The 25,228-nt window shown below is 38.4% G+C and overlaps 2 protein-coding genes across 3 annotated transcripts in view; both read right to left on the minus strand.

The window, feature by feature from the left end:
- LOC127411964 (low density lipoprotein receptor adapter protein 1-B-like) overlaps positions 1-2,522 on the minus strand; it is a 65,517-nt gene extending 62,995 nt beyond the window's left edge. The window contains exon 1 of the mRNA XM_051647937.1: positions 2,240-2,522. Coding sequence (XP_051503897.1) covers positions 2,240-2,324 — 85 coding nt within the window. The 5' untranslated portion in view covers positions 2,325-2,522. The remainder of the gene's footprint in view (positions 1-2,239) is intronic.
- Positions 2,523-5,935: 3,413 nt separating this feature from the next.
- On the minus strand, positions 5,936-24,948 carry LOC127411933 (macoilin-2-like). Of its 2 annotated transcripts, none has more exons than XM_051647856.1 (11): positions 24,692-24,948; positions 15,468-15,609; positions 15,045-15,171; positions 14,236-14,359; positions 12,877-13,055; positions 12,210-12,783; positions 11,719-11,877; positions 11,445-11,627; positions 10,025-10,145; positions 9,726-9,900; positions 5,936-9,562 (listed from the first exon to the last, which is right to left on the minus strand). In XM_051647856.1, exons 1-11 carry the CDS (start codon positions 24,769-24,771, stop codon positions 9,360-9,362), a joined length of 2,067 nt encoding a protein of 688 aa, XP_051503816.1. In that variant the 5' UTR covers positions 24,772-24,948; the 3' UTR covers positions 5,936-9,359. The 2 variants fall into 2 exon arrangements, with proteins under 2 accessions (XP_051503816.1, XP_051503815.1); XM_051647855.1 differs by having other exon boundaries at positions 12,210-12,786.
- Between the last annotated feature and the right edge of the window lie 280 nt (positions 24,949-25,228).

Below are 25,228 nucleotides of genomic sequence, written 5' to 3' on the forward strand. Positions count from 1 at the left end.
AACGCTATATTCCATCAAGTTCATTATGATCGCAACATTCTGGCCTGTTAATAGTTCCTAGAATATCAAAATCCACAAAAGGAGGTAGATGCCTTTCATATTTGGCTCCTAAACTATGGAATAGTCTCCCTAACACTGTTCGAGATGCAGACACACTCACTCAGTTTAAGTCTAGACTAAAGACTCATCTATTTAGCCAGGCATATACCTAATTTATCCTTCAACTCACAATTAGGCTGCTTTAGTTAGGTCTGCCAGAACCAGAAACATTGATCATGATCTATAACTCTGCAATAAATTGAATGGCATCTATGCTAATATTATTTTATTTGTTTCCCTGTCTCAACCTCGCGACTCCTATCCTGAGGTCACCAGAACCGGCTGGATCCAGCTCCATTCATACTTCGTGTTGACTCCACTGCTACGTGTCGCTGAGTGATGATGACTAATAGCCAGCAAAACATCAATTCAGTCTATTACGATGGACTTCAGAGGATGAACTGATCCGAACTCCAACCATAAGACATGGGATACTTCATATGCCATTGCCTGAACCTTGGACTTAGGATAGACCTCACTGAAATTACCAGCCAGGTTGAACTGTGATACACCTATCTGATCTCTGCCTACATCACCTCGGTCTAATGATGGACTATACTCTTATAATGGAATACATAGACTACCATTTAATTGCCAACAAAAGCTTTAATCATCCAACTAACAATGACAACTGCATCTATGTGAACTTCTGCAGTTAATCCAGGATGGACTTCAAAGACATTAGTCATTAATCTTACAGTTCATACAAAATCTTAGTATAAACACTGACCCTTAACACTTACTTAGTTTAATCATTTTAAACCATGATTTGCACTATACAGAAGTAATATTGGCATTATATTCATGATGTTAGCCAGAGGGGATCTGGCCCCCACAGTGAGCCTGGTTTCTCCCAAGGTTATTTTTCTCCATTAACCAACATCTTATGGAGTTTTGTGTTCCTTGCCACAGTGGCCTTCAGCTTGCTCACTGGGGTTATAAATACAATTATTCTTTAATTACTTATTTTTAAACACAATTCACAATCGTATTTTATCAAACTACACAATGATGACTCTAAGACTTTATAGATATTACAGTTTAATTTTCTGTTAAAGCATGATTTTCTGTAAAGCTGCTTTGAAATGATGTGTGTTGTGAAAGGTGCTACACAAATAAAAATGATTTGACTTGGTATTAGGGCAACACAATTTACTGTAAAGTCACATTCCTGAGAGTGAGAGCTTTCATTTGATATATGACTTGTCCATTTATGTGCAACGTGAAGGAATTTTATTTTTATATAAACATTTCTACCCCATTACCTCTGGGGGGCGCTAATTTTCAACGCGAATGTTTTGAGGCCTTTTGTTATTTTAAGTAACATAAATTTAGAAGTGAAAAGTTCAGATTCTAAGCTTCCAATGATACCTCATATGCCTGACTTTTTTATACAGAGACTTTAAAATTTTAAGCGTAAATTCCCGCCGGCGTGTCCGCTGAGTGTAAGAGGTCGAAGACAGCGATTACTGGGTTTACGGCGCAACGTGACAGTGAAGTTGTTATACTGGTTATAATTTTACACAGATAAAGCTTGTAAGAGACTATATCATACTAAAGTCATGTCAACAGGTAAAATGTTTGTGTCTTGTGGCTATACTTACGAAACAGTGTATATTTTAGTGTTTATGAGCTGGCCCCTTTCACTTCCATTGTAGGTCCCTTACTGTAAACGTGGTTTTTGCTTTTTACACAGACACAGGTTTGTAAGTGATTTTTTTGCTTTATAAAAGAGGGATGAGTAGAAATGATTTTAGGGGGTAATTATGTCACAAATTATGTCGATTGAGCTGAGCTTGTATTGAATCCTGGAACATTATGGCTTTATGTCAAACCTATATGCAATCTATAGACGCACAGTCATGGAAAGGCCATTTCCTGAACATTTCAGTTTAACTTGCACTAAAGATGGTGTCGATTGACAGTTAGCAGACTTTAGTTAGAAGAATAGCAACGAGTGATTTGTTACGAAATTTCATGTGAATACTTGTCAATTCATGTTGTAACATACAAGCCATGTGTTGCAAACAACTTTGACGCTGAACTTCATGACAGATCAACAGACATAAACAAAAACTTTGATGCTAGGAGGTACATTCTGGTAATATAATAGCAGTACAATAACAGCAGTAAAACTCACTTTTGTGTTTCCCAGAGCTCCAGGACTGTTTTGCTAGACTGGGACTGCGAATGATCGCGCGCCCGGCTGATTTAAGCGCGTCCATAATGCAAAAATAATAATATATGACGATAATGTACAATCCTGAGAGCGCGATTTTGCGGCTGTCCTCTGTCCGATCGAGCCCGATCCTCTCCCCGCTGGAAAACTTTTCTGGCAGCCAGTGGTTTTCTTCCTTTTCAGTTGATGATCCAGGGTAGATGTACGAACACGCTCGCCACGGAGGGCGGGGTTGATTATGATAATTAACTGGATAATTTTCTGTCATGACCATGACGCGCCCGCGAGTGGGCGGGGCGTCGTGTGCAGGCGTATATAAACAGAACGCTGCGCGACGTGTGTGACTGAAATAATTACTACAGTTTTATTATTCGGTAGAAAAGCTCGTGTAGAAAAACAATGCATTACCATGACATAAATGGCAAACAACAAGTATTATACACAAACCACATTTAAAAATGTCTGAATGTCTTTACACTAGAAACAAAATATTAAACCAAAGTGGCATTTATGTCCACAAAAAGACAGCACAAGCATTCTTTTCAAGCAAAACATTAAAAAAAAAAAAAAAAAAAAAAAAGTTTGTTGGGTTTTAAATGATAAAACAATTGATATACATTTCAAAACGAAGACTAAAATATTTGGACACTTGGTTGTCTGGGTTTTCAAATAGGGGTCTGCAGATCTCTGGGGGCCCATGAACACTTTGTGTAGCGAAAGCCTAAATGAATTGAGTTAACCTAACTTAAATTTGATCTGTTCAAATTACTCTATTGAACCTTGCAGCTTGTTGCTAGCTATAGCAACACATTATCATATTAGATATTATATCTTTTTGTACTATATAACAAGTATGATGCTGTTGAGAGCTTACAGATCCCCAATCAGTCAGTCTTTATACTGATGATCTGATGATGGCATGTGCTTCATGTGAAAGGCAACACATGCTGATTTTTCAGTATGTACCCAATCTCGACCTAACCATTAGCTCCACTTTTCTCCACAATGCTATCCTCCAAAAAATTACACATGATAGAATATCCTCTAAATCCCAAAATAACAGATCATTAAACACAAACAAGTCTCCTACTTGTTTCATTCTGTGCAGAAATGCATTAAAATAACACTTAATTTTAAAATTCCTAAAGTATGCTGGGAACTGGAAATCCCCTGCCCGGTTTCAGCAATACATTGATGCAACAAATATTATTCACGTAGCCCCAACACATTTGGATAAGTAAAAATAGATAGATTGTACACAATGAAATTGTGTTGCATTAGCTCATTTGAAATAAGTTAATTGAGCAAGCAGTAAAAACAACGTTGAGCGAACACCATCCATTAGAAGTCTGAATCCATTTGAACATTTCACAGCAATGTGATCATATCACTGTTTGATGACTGTGTTGAATATCACTTAGACATAATACAATATAATGATGTTCTCATCTCAAACATAAATGTATTAAGTTGATTTTAAGTGCACTGGTTTAGTATTTTTTTTTTTCAGTAAAGGTAAAATACTATATTCCATATATTTCTAAATGTGCAACATTCATTTTTTATTATTTATTTATTGGTTTATTTGTATAGGAACAGTGCAAAAACATAATTTAAGCACAAAAACTTAAAAAAGATGGTATATTCAGATTATAGCACATGCTAATTTGCATCTCAGGTCCCTAGATAGCCTTTTTCATTAAAAACTATATAAACCAAGCAATATAATCTAATCATATAAAAAATATTAATAAATGGCTAAATAAATATTAAGGTTGCTCCCAACCCTGGTGACATATAGTATAAGAAATTAGAGTACAGCTCTGGTTTCTATTAAACCAGCGCTTTAACGAATATTATGAAAGATTTTATGTCAGTTACTGATTTTATTTCAGATGTTAGCATGTTCCAGAGTTGGGAACCCTTCATAGAAAAGCCATGAGTTGTTTTGCGATAGTCATCCCTACAGTTAACATTCGCTGTGCTCCTTGTTGTTCTACTATCATCCTGTCTATTTAGCAATTTACATAATACCTGTGGGGCTTTATTGTGGATACATTTATACACAAATTTTATGTTGGACAAATTTATATTAAAAAAAATATATATATATTATTATTATTATTGCAATGATGCACATGATTTGGTTTATTGTCCATAATTTTTAAAGGCTGATTGTAAAGTGACATTGTACGATGTCCAAACTGTAATGCAATATGAAATATTTGCATGCATAAGGAGCTGAGCCGCCTGCTTTGAAATGCACTGTCTAGTATATCTGTCTAAGTGACAGCTTTTCACTACATGAGGAAAGAGAAGGAAAAATGGAAATAAAGAAAGTGTGAGGTGAAAGAACAGGCATTCAAGAGTGTTCCTCCAAGGAAGAGCTCATTTTGTTTGTCATCTGGCCTCTTTTCAGTTTAGCGTGGCAACTTATAACCTGAATGTACAGAAGGACAAACAGGAGCACTTCTGTGACCCAACAAAGCCTGTTTTCTGGGTTCACACACAGCAAATACAATTGACCATCGTTTTCTCTAGCAGTGGTTTTGTATGTGGGTTTGAAATACCTAATTCAAAACTGTTGTAAATTAGGATAACTTTTGTGAATTTTATCCACCAGATTAAAATTTCAATATCATCATATTTTTGTAATAGCTCTTGGGTGAACAAGTGAACACAATAAAATCACACTGGCATACATTCACTTCAGGTGATTAGTGCAGAAAAATCCCAACCTTCAGCATTCCTGAGCAAGTATGTGGCGAGTGTGACACATAGATGTTGTTTGTGAAGGGAAGAGGCCTGTTTCACAACATCTGTGAAGGTGCACCCACACACAAACATATCAAAAACAGGAGAGAATCATTCAGCATTGAGCCTGAGAACAATCAGACATGAATGCCAAAAGGATCAAGACTGAATCCCCGACCTTTGTCTCTAAATCCTAAAGACTCACAGTGAAACCGGTCGCTGTACACAGATCGGTAACAAGATCAGAATTGGATGGATGGATGGACGGATGAACGGATGATAAACACATGGACGGATGGATGAACGCATAGACAGATGGATAATGAACAAATGGATGGATGATGAACAAACAGATGGATGGATAAACAAATGGATGGAAGAACACATGTATGGACGGATGGATGATGAACAAATAGACGGATGGATAATGAACAAATAGATGGATGGATAAATGCATGGATGGATGGATGATGAACAAATAGATGGATGATGGATAAATGCATGGAGAGATGATAAATGGATGAACAAATGGATGGCTGGATGGATGATGAACAAATGGATGGATGGATAAATGCATGGATGATGAACAAATGGATGGATGGAGAGATGGATAAATGGATGGATGATAACTGGATGAATGATGAACAAATGGATGGCTGGATGGATGCAATGATGGATGGATGATGAACAAATGGATGGATGGATAAATGCATGGATGATGAACAAATAGATGGATGGATAAACACATGGATGATGAACAAATGGATGGATAAATGCATGGATAATGAACAAATAGATGGATGGATGGCTAAACGGATGGATGGATAATGAACAAATGGAGGATGGATGATGATGAACAAATGGATTGGTGGATGGATGGAGGATTAAATGAATGGAAGGATGCAAGTCAAGTGGCTTTTATTGTCATTTCAACCATATACAGCTAGTACAGTACACAGTGAAACAAAACAACATTCCTCCAGGACCATGGTGCTAAATAAAACAACATAAAACAAAGAACTACATGAGACTAGTTCTGCGTTTGTTTTATGTAGCACCATGGTCCTAGAGGAACGTTGTTTCGTTTCACTGTGTACTGTACAAAGATGGATGGATTAAAAAATAAGGTAAGGATGGATTATGAGCAAATGAATGATGGATGAATAGATGGATGGACGAACAAATGGATGGATGGATGCTAGATAGAGAGATAGATTGAAAAAGTATTGTGTTATGGATGTGTGGATAGATAGAATATACAGAGTATACACATGACAAAATTCATTAAATTACAGACTGGTTCAATTAAGTTAAATTGTATATGAGATGAAATATATTTAATTTAGCATTAGATGTCCAATATTCATGTGTTCCCAGTGGATGAGGTTCTTGAGGGAGGCTCAGTGTTAAACATTACATCCATAAAGTCTGTGGGAATAATTCACTATCCCAGTTCATCCTGCTCTACTGGAACTTGATGCATGAGGAACGTGAGTGTCATACTAAACACAGCTCCTTTACATTATTAATGCATCCATATGTGATTAGAGCAACAATCTGAATGTGAGGAACTCAGAAATTGATCTGATATAAAAGCAGAATTTGGTTGTTTTTACTAGTGAATGACACTTGTGCACGGTCCCCTTCTCTTCAAATCTTTTCAGCACTAATTGTATATCAGACAGTATAGTTATATAGCTTTTTTCATTTTTGTGCATACTGTTACTTTAAGTATATAAGGACAGTAATGCTTAGAAATAATGAGTAATGCTGGTTATGTTAAAATAATTAATTAAAAGACCCCAATAATCTCAAAGCTTGTTCTTGTGCCAGTCTAATCTAAAGAATGAAATGTAGGTGTTATGTGCATGTCAATTTAGCAATATATGCATTGAAGAAAGACTTGCAGTCATCACAATGTTCATGGAAAACAGACTTTAGAGTCACCTCATGCAAGGTTAATTGTGTGCAGCATGGTTATAAAAAGAGATGTTTAATATGAATGCTCTGGTCATTTATTTATGCACGTAATAAGCTCTTATGCTTAAAAGATCACACAAGACGCTTTTAGATCGCTTTGAGAATCTGGAGGCACGAAATGGAGAAACCGCTTGCTGCAAACATGTACAGTGCAGTAGTGCCTTGAAAGTGTATTTCAATATTTAACCAATTTACTCATTTGTCTGCGGATGTTTTTAGGAGATGGGGTCCCACTTGTTAAAAGTTTATTTCCAGGCCTTGTAAATGCTTGCTAGCATTTACTCACAACAATCAATGGACAAAACACAAGGAAATCTCAAATGCCTGAAAAAAAAAAAAAAAAAAAAAAAAACTTTTATTACTTGAAACCTCACAGAGACTGAGTACAGCCGAGGTTTGGCTGAAAAACAGATAGAAAGAGAGCAGTGACAGTGGGCAAAGAAAACAAAATCTTTCTCTTTTTCACTTAAACCACATTGACATCGTAAACTTTCCCACTTTTCCTCCATCACATCATAGTTAAAAAACACAGACACCTAAAACAACAACCATCTCTGAGCACTACAATACCACATAGGACTGACTCTGGCTACCCCACCCCTCCCTCCCACCCGTCATAAATCAAATGGAATACGTAACACAGTAAACTTCTCCTCTTCTGAATCGACCCGCACCAGAACTCTACCGCTAAACCGACAAGCTGGGAAATGCTTGATCCAGCCGTGGAGCTCAAGTTTGTAAGGGAACCGACTTAAATGCTGAAGTGATTCCTTTAGTTGGCAAAATCTGTATTGACACAAACCTGAAGCTTGTAAGGAAGGTTATGCTGATAAAAGTGGGTTGGCATGTGGCATTCTCCCTTCAGCCTAGTAATACTCAGTGTTTACTAGACACTGATGAAGTCTAGCTCTGTATTAATTCACATTGTGAGAGTGATGTTGATCCGTTGAAAACACTCCCAAGTCTTGGACTACTAGCCTTACAGCTTTAAGAGTGTTAAGTTGCAATACTTTCTGAACGCAATAGCGACATCAAGTGGCACAACAAAGTATGTATGCAAGCAAGACCAAAAAAAAAATTGTATAATAAAAGGCTCCTCCAGCTTCGATAATTGGACCAGCCAGTAACCTGATGGTTCCAAAACACTTTTTTTCGTTCAACAAAATTACATCCCCACTATGTAGTTGGCACTGGACTACACTAGCTTTTCATCTGATACTGAAAGATGGTCAATACAATATGAAAACAAGGAGGGTATTCTGTGTTTATATACTTAACATATTCCCTTACGAGCTTTTTGAAGTCAGCAGTGCATTGCTGTATAAATAAATAAATGTAAACAAATGACCGAATTTAAAAGCCCGGTTTGTAAGAGGACATAAACTGGAGTGGAGCTGTCTCGCAAATGGCTGGTGATCTGTTTGCAAAAGGTTGCCCAAATGGGAAGTTGGTTGTAGCATGGCATGACGGGGGGAAGAGATCTTTCAATTCCACCAATGAGGTCCCATATGAAGGCACTGATTATGTTATTCGTGAATAATGCTGTTGGACTTGTTAAGAGCCATCTGCAAGTTTGTGGTGCATCTGCAAGAACTGAACACATTGCAATCCACATTGAAGATGAAGCTTCGGTCTGTCACACAAGTCACAAAAAACAGGAGGTGTCCGATTCTGAGACGCTAAACAAAAATGTGATAATTTGGTCGTATTTTGACGTTTGTTTCTGGGACATTTGGAACAGACATGAGTTTTGTTTTTTCGAGACATGTTCAACATTGCATTACATTCTTGTCATCTTAGATGGTGACATTCTTGAGTAAAAATCGTCTTGACCTCTGATATGGGGTAGAGCACCTGGGACAACAGATCTCACTCTTGCCCTGCTTTCAATGCCCCCCCTTCCCCCCGAAAAAGTAAATCAAGGCCGAAATCCAAAACAGAGAAACCAAAATGTGAGTCAACTGGTCTCCGAATTGACTGAGGGAAGATACTCACTGACTTCTGTGAGATTTCTCGACATTTACAAGAGAAAAGAAACAGGAGTTTCCTACTCGACATGTGATGTCCCTTAGAAGTCTTCTTTTTTTGTCTCTTGTTTTTTTACTACAACAAATACTGTCACACAATACAACATCCTTCTGACCAGGCAAGAAGCTGTGGTATTAGAAGACGTAAAACCCAGAAAAAAAAAAGTAATCTGAGCCACAGACATGCCAAAAGATGAACTGAATCTGGGCCTATGGAGGAAAAATAAACAATCAGGGAGGACCGTAAGTGTGTGTGTTTTTGTGTGTGTGTGTGTGTGTGTGTATATGAGTGGAGGTCTGTTGTGGTGGGAAACAAGCATTCATTTTTTTAGGGGCTGGTAAACAGATGCGTTTGGATCCAGGCCTGATGGACTGGTGTCCATGAACTTGGAGGAGTAATGGGGCGTGACTGGGGTCATGCTGCCCGTATCTGCTGAATACACCACGCTGGGCATGACAGCCATCACTTCTGCGATCTTCTGTTTCAGGTCTTTTATCTCTTGGTCTTTCTGCAGGATCTGACCTGAAAAGAACAACATGAGGTTAAATCATGACAGAAATTTCATTTTTGGGTGAACTACCTTTTTAAAACAGCAGTGCACCTAAGATTTTAAGCTACTTATTATGCAAGTCATGCTCAACAACAAAAGCTACACTTTAATGTGGGTAAGGTCGGGATGTTAGACCTTGTGCGATCTCCAGCTGTCTCTTAGCATCTCCCAGGGCAGAGAAGAGGTCCAGCTTGATTCTGGTCTCAGCACTGAGGCTGTTCTCCAGGTGTTGGGTTTTATCCTGCATCGCTGACAGGGCTGACATCAGAACCTCTGTGTCCTTCTCATTCTCCTTATACTTATGCAACTCCTACATGACAGGCGGCGGAATCAGAAAAATTGTTTTTATCTACAGTACTTTTTCTCCATTTACAGAAGAAACAGGAGATTTTGAAGGAGATCCTGAGTGAATGTTCACAAGAACATCTCCTGACCTGGACTTTGAGCTCCAGCTCTCTGATTTGATCCTCCTTCACCTTGATGTCCAGTGTAAGCTTCTTACACTCCGTCTCAAGCTCAGAAATCCGCCTCCTCAGAGACTCTGTGCATTCACCTCTGACAGACACACACAAACACACACATTATTAAATGTTGCTGCATATGAACTAATGTTGAACAAGTTGTCCTGCAGTTGTATGAAACTGAAATCATGCAATGCCAACATAACTGAACAGGAAAAAAGAATTATAAACAATGGACAGAGTTCTGAAAAACAGTCAGAAATAATCTGGAAAAACAGTCAGATAAAGAATGGAATAGAATGAAATACATGTGCATGTATACAAGGTAAAGAATGGTTGAGGTGGGAATGCACAATATGAAAAAGAAGAGAATAGAATACAATTAAATAAAATGGAATAAAATAAGTTAATGGAATGGAATGCATGTAATGGAACAGAATAGAAGTAGATGAAATGGAATGCATGTTATGGAATAGAAGAGAATGGAATAAAATAGAATGGAATACAATGCATGTTATGGAATGGATGTTGTTGATGGAATTGAACGCATGTTGTGGAACAAAATGCATGTTACTGAATAGAATCAAACAGAATAAGTTGATGGAATTAATGCATGTTAAAGAATAGAATGGAATGGAATGCATAATATAGAATGGAATACAAGTTGATGAAATGAAATGCATGTTATAGAATACAGAATAGAATGGAATGTGTGTTATGGAATAGAATAGAATAAATTGATAGAATGAAATGAAATGCAAGTTTTAGAACAGAAGTTGATGGAATGCAATGCATGTTATAGAATGGAATAGAATGGAATTCATGTTATGGAATAGAATAAGTTGATGGAATTAAATGCAAGTTTTAGAATAGAATAGAAGTTGATGGAATGGAATGGAATGCATGTTATGGAATAGAATAGAATAAGTTGATGGAATGAAATGCAAGTTATAGAATAGAAGTTAATGGTATGGAATGCATGTTATGGAACAGAATAGAAAAGAAGTTGATGGAATGGAATGCATGTTGTAGAATGCAATTGAATGCATGTTGTGGAATAAAATAGAAAACAGTTGTTGATAGAATGGAATGCATGTTTTAGAATTGAATAGAATAAAATAGAATAAGTTGATGGGATGAAATTAAACTTATGAAACAGAATAGAAGTTGATGGAATGGAATGCATGTTGTGAAATAAATTACAATGGGAGAGACATGAATTACATGGTATAGAATGGAACTGAATGGAATGCAAGATACACAATGGAATACCATGTAAAGGCTTGAGTCATGACAGAAATCGGGCATGTGACAGACAGGTTTGGCTCAACTATGCTCCGATTTGCCTTCGTAGGCAGAATGGAATATGGCTGCTTATATGCGTCATGCGCACCTGGTTGCGGCTGCGAGAGCGACTGCACGGGCCGCTGTGGCCTCCTCTAGTTTCTTGCGTTTCTTTTCCTCTGCTAACAGTTTCTCTGCTGCAGCACGAGCCTCCTGTTCAGCCTTCAGTCGCTTCTCCAGCTGCCCCACTGTCTGCTTATCTTTCTGCTTCGTCTGTACAGCGTTATGAAGTCTGAACACACACAGACACATACAGTATCCATTAATACAGATACACTCCTCTGCACTGTCTTATGGAGCAGACAGTAGAAGGGATGTCTCACTTGTTTTGCAGTAGTTCGTTCTCCTGTCGCAACTGTCCCAGCTCGGAGCGTATGCTGCGTTCAGAGCTGCCCAGTGAGCCCAGCTGACTACGCAGATCTTGTTCTGTTTGTCTGCTCGCCTGCAGGTCTGCCTTCAGCTTCTTAATGTCCTGCTCCAGCCTGAAACACACACAAACACTATCAACATGTAGTAACACACTGGCGTAATGAGTGATGTATGTAGTCATAAAAGACCCTCCACTTGAAATCCCATCACAAGCAGGTCACAGGAGACACATGTCATGTAAACGGTGATCTGTCTTACCTTCCCGCTTGTGAATGGATCACCTGAGTCAGATATTCATACCGGTTTTAAACAGGCTCAACTGGACAAAAGTGAATCAGAAAACACAGTGAACTGCCAACTTAGTCACCATTTTTGGCCAAAAACGGCATCTAGCTAGGCAGCTCACTAGGTTTTGAGACAGAACCATGATGTGTGTGAGTCTAACCTGACGAGTGCCTCGGGTTTGCTCAGCTGATTGTTGGGAATGCAGTTCTCCACGGGGTCTTTGTGCGATGCAGAGTTCTTTCCTCCTCCACACTTCTGTTTCCTGTCTCCTTTACTCGAGGAAGAGGAGGACGATAAAGGCCCGGAAGAGGACGGTACGTTGCCATTGGCCGTTCCGTGCCCCTGGGGCGAGGAGCTCCCTCCCCCTCCGCTGGCATTTTTGTAAATTTTGTTGGAGTTGGAAGAGGAAGAAGAGGAGGAGGATGAAGAGTGTTCGTCTTTCAGCAGGTTCTCAGTGCTGCCCAGCAGATCTGAGCTACTCAGTCTCTTACTGTTCACATGGTTCTCCATGTACTCCACCTCCAGAGCTTTACTGTCCACTGAGGGTAAGATGTTGCTGCTGCTGGTACTGCTATGCTGGTTCTGGTTGTGTTGTTTTTTGGACTCGTTTTTGCCTCGTTCTTTCTCTTTGTATTCCAACTCTGGTAATGTGTTGGATGAAGGTTTTTTACTGCCTGCCGAGCCGTTTTGCACCACAGCTGGAGAGTCGACATCTTGGATGCCTTTAGATGCTGCTGCTTATGCATGAGAGAGAGAGAGAGAGATTCTGTCATTTACTCCACCTCATGTCCTTCTAAACCTCCATTAAAACCTCCCTCCATCCTTACCTTCCTCGGCTTCTCTCTCTTGTCTCTGCATGAGCTGTTGTTCTGGAGGTAATGCCTGCTGCAGCAGCTGCATGTAAAACTCATTTTCTTTCTGCACTTCTTTCTGTTTCCGCAGACGCATCTTATAACTTACATAACTCTTAAAACCAAAGCCCAGCGTCACCACTGGGTACCCGATACTGCAAACAAACAAACACAAAAAAATAAATAAAAATAGGATGTAATTGGATTAGCACTGATGTACACATTTACAAGTGATCACAGGAGATTTATGTCTTTTTTTCTAAAGTCACGAAAAATCCCACGACAGTGTCATTTCCACCACATCTCAAATTCTGTACTGAGTTTAATAGAATTCTCTGGTGCAACATTTTTTGACTCCTTTGTCTTGCTATGGCTAATTTCATGGCTAACATTTGATTCATCCTAAACAAGACACATAATTAAATAATATGTTCACACTAATTTGGCAATATTACAGCTTGATTGGAAATGACAACCAATAAAAATATTCTGCTCACAAGTGATATTTCTTTGTTTTCTTCAAACATCACTTGACTCATATTTCATCTCAAGCATGCTCTTCTTTATTTGGCACACACTTGTTAAAAAATATTGAAATGGTTTGTTTATTTCACTCTTTGTTTAGATTATCACAGTATTAAACACGTAATTATCTGTATTTTTGAACTGGATTTTTATGGTTTAATATTGAAAGTCTGAGTCCAACATTAACAAAGATTAATAAATGCTGTAAAAAATATATTGTTCATTGTCAGTTCATGATACCTACTGCATTAACTAATGTTAACGAATGGAATAAACCTAAAACCCACACTGATTCAGGCATGGTCTCTTTGGGTAAATCTCTCAAAATCTTTTTTTTTTTCCTTTCCTTTCTCTCTCTCTCTCTCTCTCTCTCTCTCTCAGTGTGATTTCTGTCCTTTATAATTGTTGCTTGTCAGATTGTACGATATTTCAAAAATGAAAAAAACTGAAAAGTAAGCTGTTCGGATACATTATGGAAATAAGAATTTGTGGAGAATATGTCCTTAGTTGTCATGAAAATAATGTCTAGTATGAAAACTAATAAAACACTAAATGTTTGTCATTATTTCCAAGTCATTATATTATAACAGGTATGCTTGGGTGGACCAGCTGTTAATCTGGGTGGATCAGTGCCAGCCTGGCCCCTTATGTGGGTGTGCCCCTGCACTTCAAGCCCCGCCTGTATTTCACTGGGGAGATGCCCAACCAGCTACTTTAAACATGCTCAATAGATGTTGTTGTTATGTATTTTACTATCTATACCAGAATGCGATTTGACAGTGTGAAGGAGGATTGTGAAAAATAACGTACCAGTGCGCTGCAAACGGACGACACAAGTCCACATGAAAGTGTTTCAAATCTTTAAATCTGATAGCTGCCTCGATATAAACAAAAAGTATCCAGAGCGACACAGTGGGAAGGCAGACCCCTCTTTCTGTAGAAATGAGAGAGGAGAATGGAATGTTAGCATGTGCTCGCACTATTTCAGACAATAAAAGCAGTACAACGAGTGAGTGTAACAATGATACATGACAGCTGTTTACTTAGAATAGCACAAATAAATCAGTAATACTTTGCAATAACAACAAAATATATATTTTTTCTTTCTTTTGATTTTGGTGTGAAATGTGACTTGGTCATATTTTTGTACTGTTCACAGCTCTGAATAAGAGAGTGAATGAGTCATCTGAGGCAAATCCTTTTGTTTACATCAAGATCCAGAGCTGCTTTGTCATACCAGCAGAAATAACCACGCTTGCAGCTGCATGATCACAGTCTGCATGCGTTATTAAGAGAGAATATACCTTGCCATGACAATAAAAGCTCACAACAGCATGAGAGTAATCCTCTCATAAAGTCTGTCAATGTAGAAAAAGTGCTGTAGAAGTCCAAGCTGAAGTGTGTAATTTATGCATCACCAAGCGGAATTGTTCACTGGATCACTGTTTTCAAATATATTGCAGAAAACTCCCCGACTTTCACTGGTTTAACAAACAGATAGTCCAGTCCCAAACTCACATTACTGGCTGAGCCAATGTTGCTATGTCAGACTGGATGAGTCACTCAAACAAACTGAACACAGAAAGAAAGTGTAAAATGAACAGGTGTGCGGCTCTTACCTGTGTGCCAGACGTACTGTACCCACACGTATGTACTGGCTGCGAAGAACAACCACTGCACTGGGATGAACAGCAGACATATAATATCTGATGTGAATGCCACACACACAAAGAACACTGAGAAAGCCTGAAATACAGAGAGAGGTGCATCAGTGCTCATCATCACATAGATGATATGAACCTTAGTGTACATTTTAAAAGGGTTAATTGAGAATACTATTATGCTGTCTAGGTAGGCAGGTTTGGGAATTAAGCTATGGAGTGACATTAGACAGCTCACAGAACACCTTTAAATGCTGCCTCTGTAGGATGCTCACAAGGTTTTGGAACAGAGCAAATGTGTCTGCTATTGTTTCATGAATTTTAGTCAATAAGAGGGCAAACACTGCTGTGCAAGGCAGCATTGCTGATTCTCATGCTCACCAGGCCCTGGTATCTGAAGGAGTCGTAAACACTGCGAATGAAAAGCCAGAAAGGCCAGAGGTACTCGAAGCGGAACTCCAGCACAAAGTCTGCCAGCAGCACCAGCGCCCAGACCACTAGAAACTTCAGGTACAGGAACGTACTGAGAAACAGAAAGAGAGATTATCATCATTTATCCATTTCATTTCAATATTTCTACCCTGCAACTCTGTGAATAAGACCAAACAAGTGGCCCTGAGCATCTGAAGAGTTAGCTAAAACTACAGTCAAATCTTTCTGTTTTCTTTCCCCCAATACATAGCATGATGTTTACACATAAATATACACTCACTGATTACTTTATTGGGAACACTATGGCTCTTATAAAGTGCATGACATGGCCTTCTGCTGTTGTAGCCCATCCGCCTCAAGGTTCGACGTGTTGTGTACTCTGAGATGCTATTTTGCTCAATACAATTGTACAGAGTGGTTACCTGAGTTGCCACAGTCTTTCTATCAGCTTGAAACAGTCTGGCCATTCTCTGTTGACCTCTCTCATCATCAAGGCATTTCCGTCTGCAGAACCGCAGCTCACTGGAGGTTTTTTTTGCTTTTGGTACCATTCTGAGTAAACTCTAGAGACTGTTGGGTGTGAAAATCCCAGGAGATCAGCGGTTACAGAAATACTCAAACCAGCCCATCTGGCACCAACAATCATGCCACGGTCCAAATCACTGAGATCACATTTTGTTCCAATTCTGATGGTTGATGTGAACATTGACTGAAGCTATTGACCCATATATGCTTGATTTTATGCACTGCATTGGTGCCACATGATTGGCTGATTAGATAATCACATGAATAAGTAGGTGTACAGGTGTTCCTAATAAAGGGTTTAGTGAGTGTATACTGTCAAAAGAAAGAAAAATATCAACAATCATGAGTGTAAAGTATGTTTAAAGAAACACTTTCTCAACAATTGTTGCATGTTACAGCTCTCCTGTTTAAAATGATTTGCATCCATCTAACCACTTCTGCATATTTCTTCAGAACAGGTGACATGCTGCTCATACAGGTGTTGAAGATGCTATTAATAGCATTTTGATGACAGCAATGATTATTGTGTGTAAATTGGACAACAAACACAAGATAACAGGTGTTACAGAAGTAACTTTACAGATTATATCATCAATGGACAGTTGAATCAAAAACAAAGATCTAATATTGCAGCTCAATATTACACATGCAAACGGGAGAAAGAGATTTCAATAATGAAAAAGAATGATGATGTATGCCCATTAAAAAAAAAAACCAATGCCGCAAAAAACTGAACTGCTGCTTTGATGCTCCCTGCCTTTCATTTCTTGATAAACATGATCATTCATAATATATTAGTTCTATTGTTCTGCCAATGTAACATCCATTAGAATAATAGAAGAAACAATATGTTCTTAAACTGAAAGTGAAACAACCTTGCATTTTGCTGCATGTACAAATGTATGGTTCTATGTCCCTCTTTTGAAAGATTGTGTATACAGCATTATGTTATATACACCTTTTGATTAATTTCTAACACTTTCCTTGTCTTATGTGATTGCTAGATAAGCATTTTTTAAATAAATCATACAATCGCACAAACTAAAGTACGACAGCATTTTAGTGCCACGTTGGGGAAAACAAATATCTACGATTACGAGAATAAAGTCATAGAATTATGACATTAAAGTTGTAATATTTTGAGAATAAAGTCAGAATTACGAGAATAAAGTCGTAGCATTATGATAATCAAGTATTATATTGGGTGAATAAAGCAGAAATATTTTGAGAAAAGAAAAATCACAATATTACGAGAAAGAGTGCATCATCACAACGATAGAAAACCGAGCCAGCAGCTTCATCAATGCAAGAAATGGATGTGTAGGATTTAGTTAAATCATATACTTTAGGATAGGATTTAGCAATAAAAAAATCCTTGGTCTTTTGTTGCATCAGCATGGAGTTATTATTAGTATCCGGACACTGCAGTGTTATGTAGGAAAATTAATTTATTCAGGAGAAAGAACCAGACAGAGTATGACTTTTTCTCAAAATCATCGTTGTTTTTTAACATGGCTCTGAAATGCAGTTGTACTAAAGAGCCATTTCCAGTCATTGAAATATTTTAGAGTGGAGCATAACTAGTAAAAATTATATTAACAATATATGACATTCTATAAGATTTTATTCATATCTCTTACTTTCCAAGGTTCATAACTTTAAAATTCACTGATATTTCCAGGTTTTTCATGACCATGGAAATTCCTGTCTTAACATAAAAAAAGCTCTGACATATTTCCCAAATGCAGACTTGATATCACATGCAAAATTTTGTCAACGTTTGAAATCACTAAAGAGCCAATGTTGCCGAACAGCAAGCATAATAACAGACGTTGACAGTAGAACTGCTTGAGAATGGGCGAATTCTGGCAACCGGTCTTTAATGCCAGGAACAGTGCCAGGCTTTTACCCAGTGAGCAAAGCTCAGTGTTACAACGTAATCTCTCTGCGGCAGTAGCATTACCCTTACGACTGGATCTATAACAGATGCAATTAGAGCAATATATCATAATGTGTATCATGATATAGGCCTAGGTTGTTTGTGATGATTTTGTGGCAGTATAAAATTAAGCAATATTGAGCATTTTTCCACCATTGGGCCAAACAGTTCTGAGCACAGAATGGTTATAGTAAAACCATTACCACATTAATGGTTCTAGTAGCATTTCCACTTGAGTATGGTTCAGTACGGTGCGATTACAAAGGGTACCCAGTCCGGATTTTTCAGCATGGTTTGCTAACCATACTCACAACAGAGATCTGTGCTTGTGGAACACTTTTACACTGAAAGAAAAAAAGTTGCATACTCTAATATTTAGTTGGACAGTGTTTAGCTTTGATTACAGCGCGCATTCATTGTGGCATTGTTTAGACAACCTTATGCAACGTCACAACATTTACTTCCATCCAGAGATGCATTAATATTTGGCCGAGATCTTGTATTGATGACAGAAGAGTCGAACCACTCCGTAAAGTCACATCCCAAAGACTTTCAATGGGGTAAAGGTCAGGAATCTGTGGTGGCCAATTCATGTGTGAAAATGATTCCTCATGCTCCCTGAACCACTCTTTCACAATTTGAGCCAGATGAATCATGGTATTGTCATCCTGGAATATGCCCGTGCCATCAAGTCATTCAGTACATTCAGGTACTCAGCTTACTTCATTTTATTGCCGCATAATGTTTCTGAGCCTAGACCTGACCAACTGAAGCATCCCCAGATCATGACATTACCTCCAGTGTTACAGTGGGCACTATGCATGGCGGATGCCTCGCTTCATGAGCTTCCCTTCTTACCCTGACGCACCCATCGCTTTGGAATAGGGTAAATCTGGACTCATCAGACCACATGACCTTTTTCCATTGCTCAACAGTCCAATCTTTATGCTCCCTAACAAACTGAAGTCGTTTTTTCCGATTAGCCTCACTAACAAGTGGCTTTCTAGCGGCCACACAGCGGTTTAGTCCCAATCCTGTAAGTTCTCGTTGCATTGTGCCTGTGGAAATGCTCTTACTTTCACTATTAAACACAGCCGTAAGTTCTACTGTCGACTTTTTTATGATGTGACTTCAAGCGTTTTAGTGATCTCCGATCACAATCATTCAAGTTTTTTTTCTGACAACATTTCTTCCACGAAGCTGACGGTTCACCACTATCCTTCCAGGTTTTAATAATGCGTTGGACAGTTCTTAACCCAATTCCAGTGATTGCAGCAATGTCTTTAGTTGTTTTCTTTGCTTGATGCAGGCCAATCATTTTTCCACGACCACGGGATACGTCTTCCGACATGGTTGCTTAAGAAATGAGAAGCTACACACTGCATCATTTAGGGTTAAAAGAATTGTTGCCAGCTGAAACATTAAAATCACTGCAATAATGATCCAATCATAGGCTCTTAAGTATCTGCTTATTTAAATCCAAACGGTAACTTTTTTTTTGGCCAAGCAGTGTAGTACGTGGCGACAAACGATTGGTCACTTAGTCAGTCTAATCCGATTTCACAGCGCCACAGTGGAAAACTAAACCGTAACTGTGCCAGCAAGCCCAGACAGGTACAGAACGGCATGTTCAGCAACCAGAACAGTTTGGCCCAATGGTAGAAAAGCAGCTATTGTAAATGTTGAGATTATTTTTATGCACTTTTTATTTTACAGTCAAGTTTTCTGAAGTGTTATTAGCCTAGTTTTGTGACACAAGTATAACACTATGTTCACAAAAAAAATTTTGGCCTGTGTTTCAAATCCGTTTAGTTTTTGTAGTCTGAACCAGACAAAAACACTTAAAATAAGATTTTTACAAGCCCAATCCAAACAACATTCACAGGTGGTTTGAAATCTGATTAGCTAATATCAGATTTTTGTTAATGTGTCTCAGTCTGGACGGTCGGATCGGATTTCGTGTAATGTTTTCATCATTCGTTGTGCACGACGGGTTGTTGCTTAAGGAATTGCACTAAAACATCATTCCAAACTGCATAAATGATGTCTTCGCAGGGCACTTAGAAGGGAAAACAATAATAATAGCAAGCCACCACAATGCAATGTAAATGCTGAATGTCTCTTTCTTAACTATAGTACCTGCAGTGACAGCAGGGACAAACACTGCATTCCCGTTTTTACGCCGTTATCTGTGATGCATGTTTTATATTTGGACACTGCCCTCATGAAAAACATAATCAATAGAAGAGCATCCATTGCTAAACTCTCATGCATGGTGAACCAATGCAAGTTTGCATCGTTACTATGACAAGTAATCTGGACATGCTAGCAAAACAACTGCAGTCATAACAGTCAGCCTCGCTTACATTATTTGCTCTACGGCGCGAACAAAAGCCTAAAGGGGGTCGCACACCAGACGCGTCTGACGGATGACATGGCGTGTTCTAAAATTCAAAACAGCTGGTTTCAATGGAGGTATCCACACTGCCGCCACCACTCGGTGTCTGACGGCGGTGCCCAGCTACGACTCTGGAGGCTGCTCAAATTTCTGCCACAACATGGAGCGCAATTTGCATATTTTCTATTAAATTCAACTCAAATAATTATCAAAGGACATAGATTATTTACTTTAGCGTTCTTCATTCTTGAAGAACAGAAAAACCTTGGTAACTTTTGTTTGTACTGTCTGCAACCTGAACCGCATCGACATGCCCCATGTTTGATACCTGTGCCGTGTCCTAGCCGCAACGCGGCGCTTCTCGTCCAGTGTGCGACCGCCTAAAGAGCGTTCTTTAGAGAGATGTTTTAATAAATCTCTAATTTAAAGTCGACATCAAATGGGATTCACAACCCATTTCACTTCTGTAATCTGACAAATTTCCAACTGAAACAGAATAATCAACGAGAAAATGTGTAGGGTTGACTTTTTCCATCTGGAATGAATTGGATTGTGAAAAAAAGGGTTTTACATACCAGAATGGAGCCATTTCAAAACAAGTAAATAGGGATACATGTTTAGTATCATCAAAAGTGTGAAAAATATTAGGGCTCTGTATCTTGACGGACTTCCCGATTTGATTCGATTCTGACTGACATGATTCTGATTGACTGATCGATTCAATTTCAATACAATTTGATTTCGAATTGGACTCATTTGGTATATTTAAGTTATAGTGTCCATTTTGCTTGCATATGAAATAAATTCTCTCTCAGCTAATTAAACATATAAAGAACCTTCTAACTTGATACAAAAATATGACCAAAATATGCAGTTCAATTGCTACTTATTTAAAATACCAAAAGTAAACTTTATAGTAAAAGTAAATCTTGAATAAAAAATAAAAAATCAATCTTGAAATTTTAAGAATTCATATCGGGATTGTTTAGATGAAGTTTAAGATTTTTACCTAGTCCTCAAAAATATCAAGATAGCTGTATAAATTTTTTAAGCTATATCGTCCACCCCTAAAAGCACCGGTAAGTGAAACCAATCCACTTACATTAAACTCAACCACCAATTCCCACTACACTTATCAAATGTTGTTTTACTACACCGAAAGTAGAGCTGAAATTCTTATGGCAAAACCCATAACGTCCACAGACAGTAGTGACTGGTTTAATAAAATCTAAAATAATAATCTGCAAATTTGTTGCCACTTTATCTTGCAGATATTCAGTACCTGAGCACTAATACATTCACTTACATTATTACCAGCAAACTTTCATCAGCCTTGATACACACATGAGCAATCCATGACAGGGCTTCATCCAGAGGGTTGAGCTAAATCAGCTAAAAACTGTGACCTGGATCTTACTGATGTCACCTGTAAACCCACAATAGACCTGCTGAACAGACCCAAACAATGGCAGAGAAAGACCATAGGTCAACACCATGATTAAACACCCCATACGTTAAACTTAATGTTCCTTTATGAGGGCTTATTCTAAAAGCAAATATAAGAAACATGCAATAGAGCTGTTCAGCTTGTAGTCCAAAAACACAGAAGAGAATTCGCCCATGGGTTCCCTTGGGACTTTCCTATGGGTTTTTGAACTTCTGAAAAAAGTAAGGTCTGTGGTAAACATTACTTGACGACACATGAACGTTTTGTTATAAATAACACACAGTCATACCACAAACAGGAATTTTTAAGCCGTATTGAATGACATACCTTTTTATAAAAACGCATGTCAGCTTCCAAATTCATGTTTGAGTTATGACTGTGTGCAATTTATGTTGTAGAACAAACCACGTGTCAGTAATTTTTACCACAGACCTTATTTTACACACAAGTAAAAAAAAAAAAAAAACATTATAAAAACCCATAAGAAAATCCCAAGGGAACCCGTGGCGATTTAGACTTCCCGGTTCGCCTACAAATTGACGTCGCGGCCGAACAGCTCTATTCTATTGTTTCCTGCAGCAAGATTTTTTTGGTCTTCTTTATTTGGGAGTATATCTTGGGACAAAGCATGGAAAATACAGAATTAATGCCATTTAAATAAGATTGATCCAGCTAATCATTTCATATACCTGCGAATTTTGTGAAATGAAGAAACAATTCTTCGTTTGTTTTATCATTGTACTTTATCATTCAAGATTGTTTTGGAAGGATTTAGAAACCTATATTAAGAGGAAACTAGGATGTGTGATGAATTAGTGTATTTGATGTGTTGTTTTATTTTGAAGATGTAAAGAACAGTACAGCTCTGGAAAAAATTAAGAGACCACTGCAAAATTATCAATCTCTCTGGATTTACTATTTATTGGTATGTGTTTGAGAAAAATTTACATTTTTGTTTTATTCTATAAAGTACTGACAACATTTCTCCCAAATTCCAAATAAAAATATTGTCATTTAGAGCATTTATTTGCAGAAAATGACAACTGGTCAAAATAACAAAAAAAGATGCAGTGTTATCAGACCTCGAATAATGCAAAGAAAACAAGTTCATATTCATTTTTAAACAACACAATACAAATGTTTTAACTTAGGAAAGGTTTATAAAATAATATTTGGTGGAATGACCCAGCTTTCATGTGTCTTGGCTTACTCTCTACCAGTCTTTCACATTGCTGTTGTTGGGTGACTTTATGCCACTCCTGGTGCAAAAATTCAAGCAGCTCAGCTTTGTTTGATGGCTTGTGGCCATCCATCTTCCTCTTGATCACATTCCAGCGGTTTGCAATGGGGTTCAGGTATGGAGATTGGGCTGGCCATGACAGGGTCTTGATCCGGTGGTCCTCCATCCACACCATGACTGACCTGGCTTTGTGGCAAGGAGCATTGTCCTGCTGGAAAAACCAATCCTCAGAGTTGGGGAACAGTGTCAGAGCAGAAGGAAGCAAGTTTTCTTCCAGGATAACCTTGTACGTGGCTTGATTCATGTGTCCTTCACAAAGACGAATCTGTCCGATTCCACCCTTGCTGAATCACCCCCAGATCGTCACCGATCCTCCACCTGGTCGTCTAATGGTTAGAGGAGACCTGGAGAGGCCTTCAAGCCACAGTGTCTCGCACCCACTGTGAAATTTTGTGGAGTATCGGTGATGATCTCAGGGTGCTTCAGCAAGGCGGAAATCGGGCAGATTCGTTCAGAGACCTGAACCCCATTGAAAACCTCTGGAATGTGATCCACAAGCCATCAAACAAAGCTGAGCTGCTTGAATTTTTGCACCAGGAGTATTTTATTGGGGAAATACCACACACACAAGAAAAAATGGGTACGAGTAGAAACCCCACAATGTTTGATTGACAGCTACATTTATCTGATTTAGATACACTGCCAAACCTGACAACACAACAAAAGGCACAAACACGGAGATTACCAACTGGCTCTGACTACATAATGACTACAATCAGTCAGTTAGCCAACCATAATATTAAATTGGACAATACCATAATGGTAATACCACTGTGTTATTGAAGTACCCAGTATACAACATGGTATATGTATTTATTAATCAAACAGTGCTATGGTATTAGGATCTTATACCATCACTGTGCCTTGGTGCCACAACTGTATTTTTGAGATGGTAAATTAGGTAAAGGTTATTTAAATGACCAATAATTAATCCTGTGGAAAATCATAGAGATTTCTATCTAATATCTAGAAGAAAAACAGGCTGAATTACATAGTACTTCTGAGTAAATACTGGGCAAACTTTAGTTATTTGAGGCATCTACACAGTCCTTCCGGTGTATTTAAAAAAAAAGAAAAAGAAAGAAATACTATTTTGACTAAACCTCTCACTGTCTGTCACAATTTTACATAAGATTTGCTAACTAAATTACTCTATTTTTCATTCTTGAAAATCTGGTCGTGTGAGGCGAAGACAAATCACAACCAAATGTTCCTTTCAGATCTGTTACTGACAGACTAACGGTCCTGTCACGTCAATCATTTAATACTTTACAGTTACTGGCTCTAACGGTCGTGTCTCGAGCCCACACCGCAATGTTTCGCGGGTTTTATTCTTTTAAAACGAATCGCTGTACGATGCTCACGATGAGGCCTACAGTAGCTCATTCATTTCTGCGGAGACGGCTGTCTACCTCAAGTCAGCTCTGTTGACGGTAGCTTAGCTCGGCTATATGATTTACGACCTCTAATGAGATCTGATTATCTTAGACAATAAAGAAAGTGAAATCGGGTTTTTTTTATTTAGTTTTGGGAATTTTAACGGGGGGGGGGGTCTGGGTCGTACCTGCCGTAGATCCCCTCGGTGATTCGGTTCCGTTTTAAGGGCCGTCGGAGCTTGCTGCAGTCCGCATTGCGCCGCTTCATTCTCGCCCCCTTAAATCGGGCTTTTTAATAACTACAGCAGTATAGTCCAGGGTTCTGTCTTTATTCGGACGGGAAACATTGGCAGTTCCGCAGAGGAATATTCCGCTGCGGTTATTTTTTTCTGCTGGAAACAAAGAAATAAATAAAAAGACAGAGTGGAAGACACGCCCCTCCTTCTCTCGGCGCAGACGCACAGTGACACGTACTGGTTGACAGTGTTGCCAGATCCCGGAAGAGAACCAAACAACTTAGAACTATATGGCAAATAAAATCACATATCCCTCAGCAATTGTTTAGATATATACACTGATGGCCAAAAGTTTGGAATAATGTACATATTTTGCTCTTATGGAAAGAAATTGGTACTTTTATTCATCAAAGTGGCATTCAGCTGATCACAATGTATAGTCAGGACATTAATAACGTGAAAAATTACTATTACAATTTGAAAAAAATT

Source organism: Myxocyprinus asiaticus, chromosome 21 (assembly GCF_019703515.2).
Source record: "Myxocyprinus asiaticus isolate MX2 ecotype Aquarium Trade chromosome 21, UBuf_Myxa_2, whole genome shotgun sequence".
Taxonomy (NCBI): domain Eukaryota; kingdom Metazoa; phylum Chordata; class Actinopteri; order Cypriniformes; family Catostomidae; genus Myxocyprinus; species Myxocyprinus asiaticus.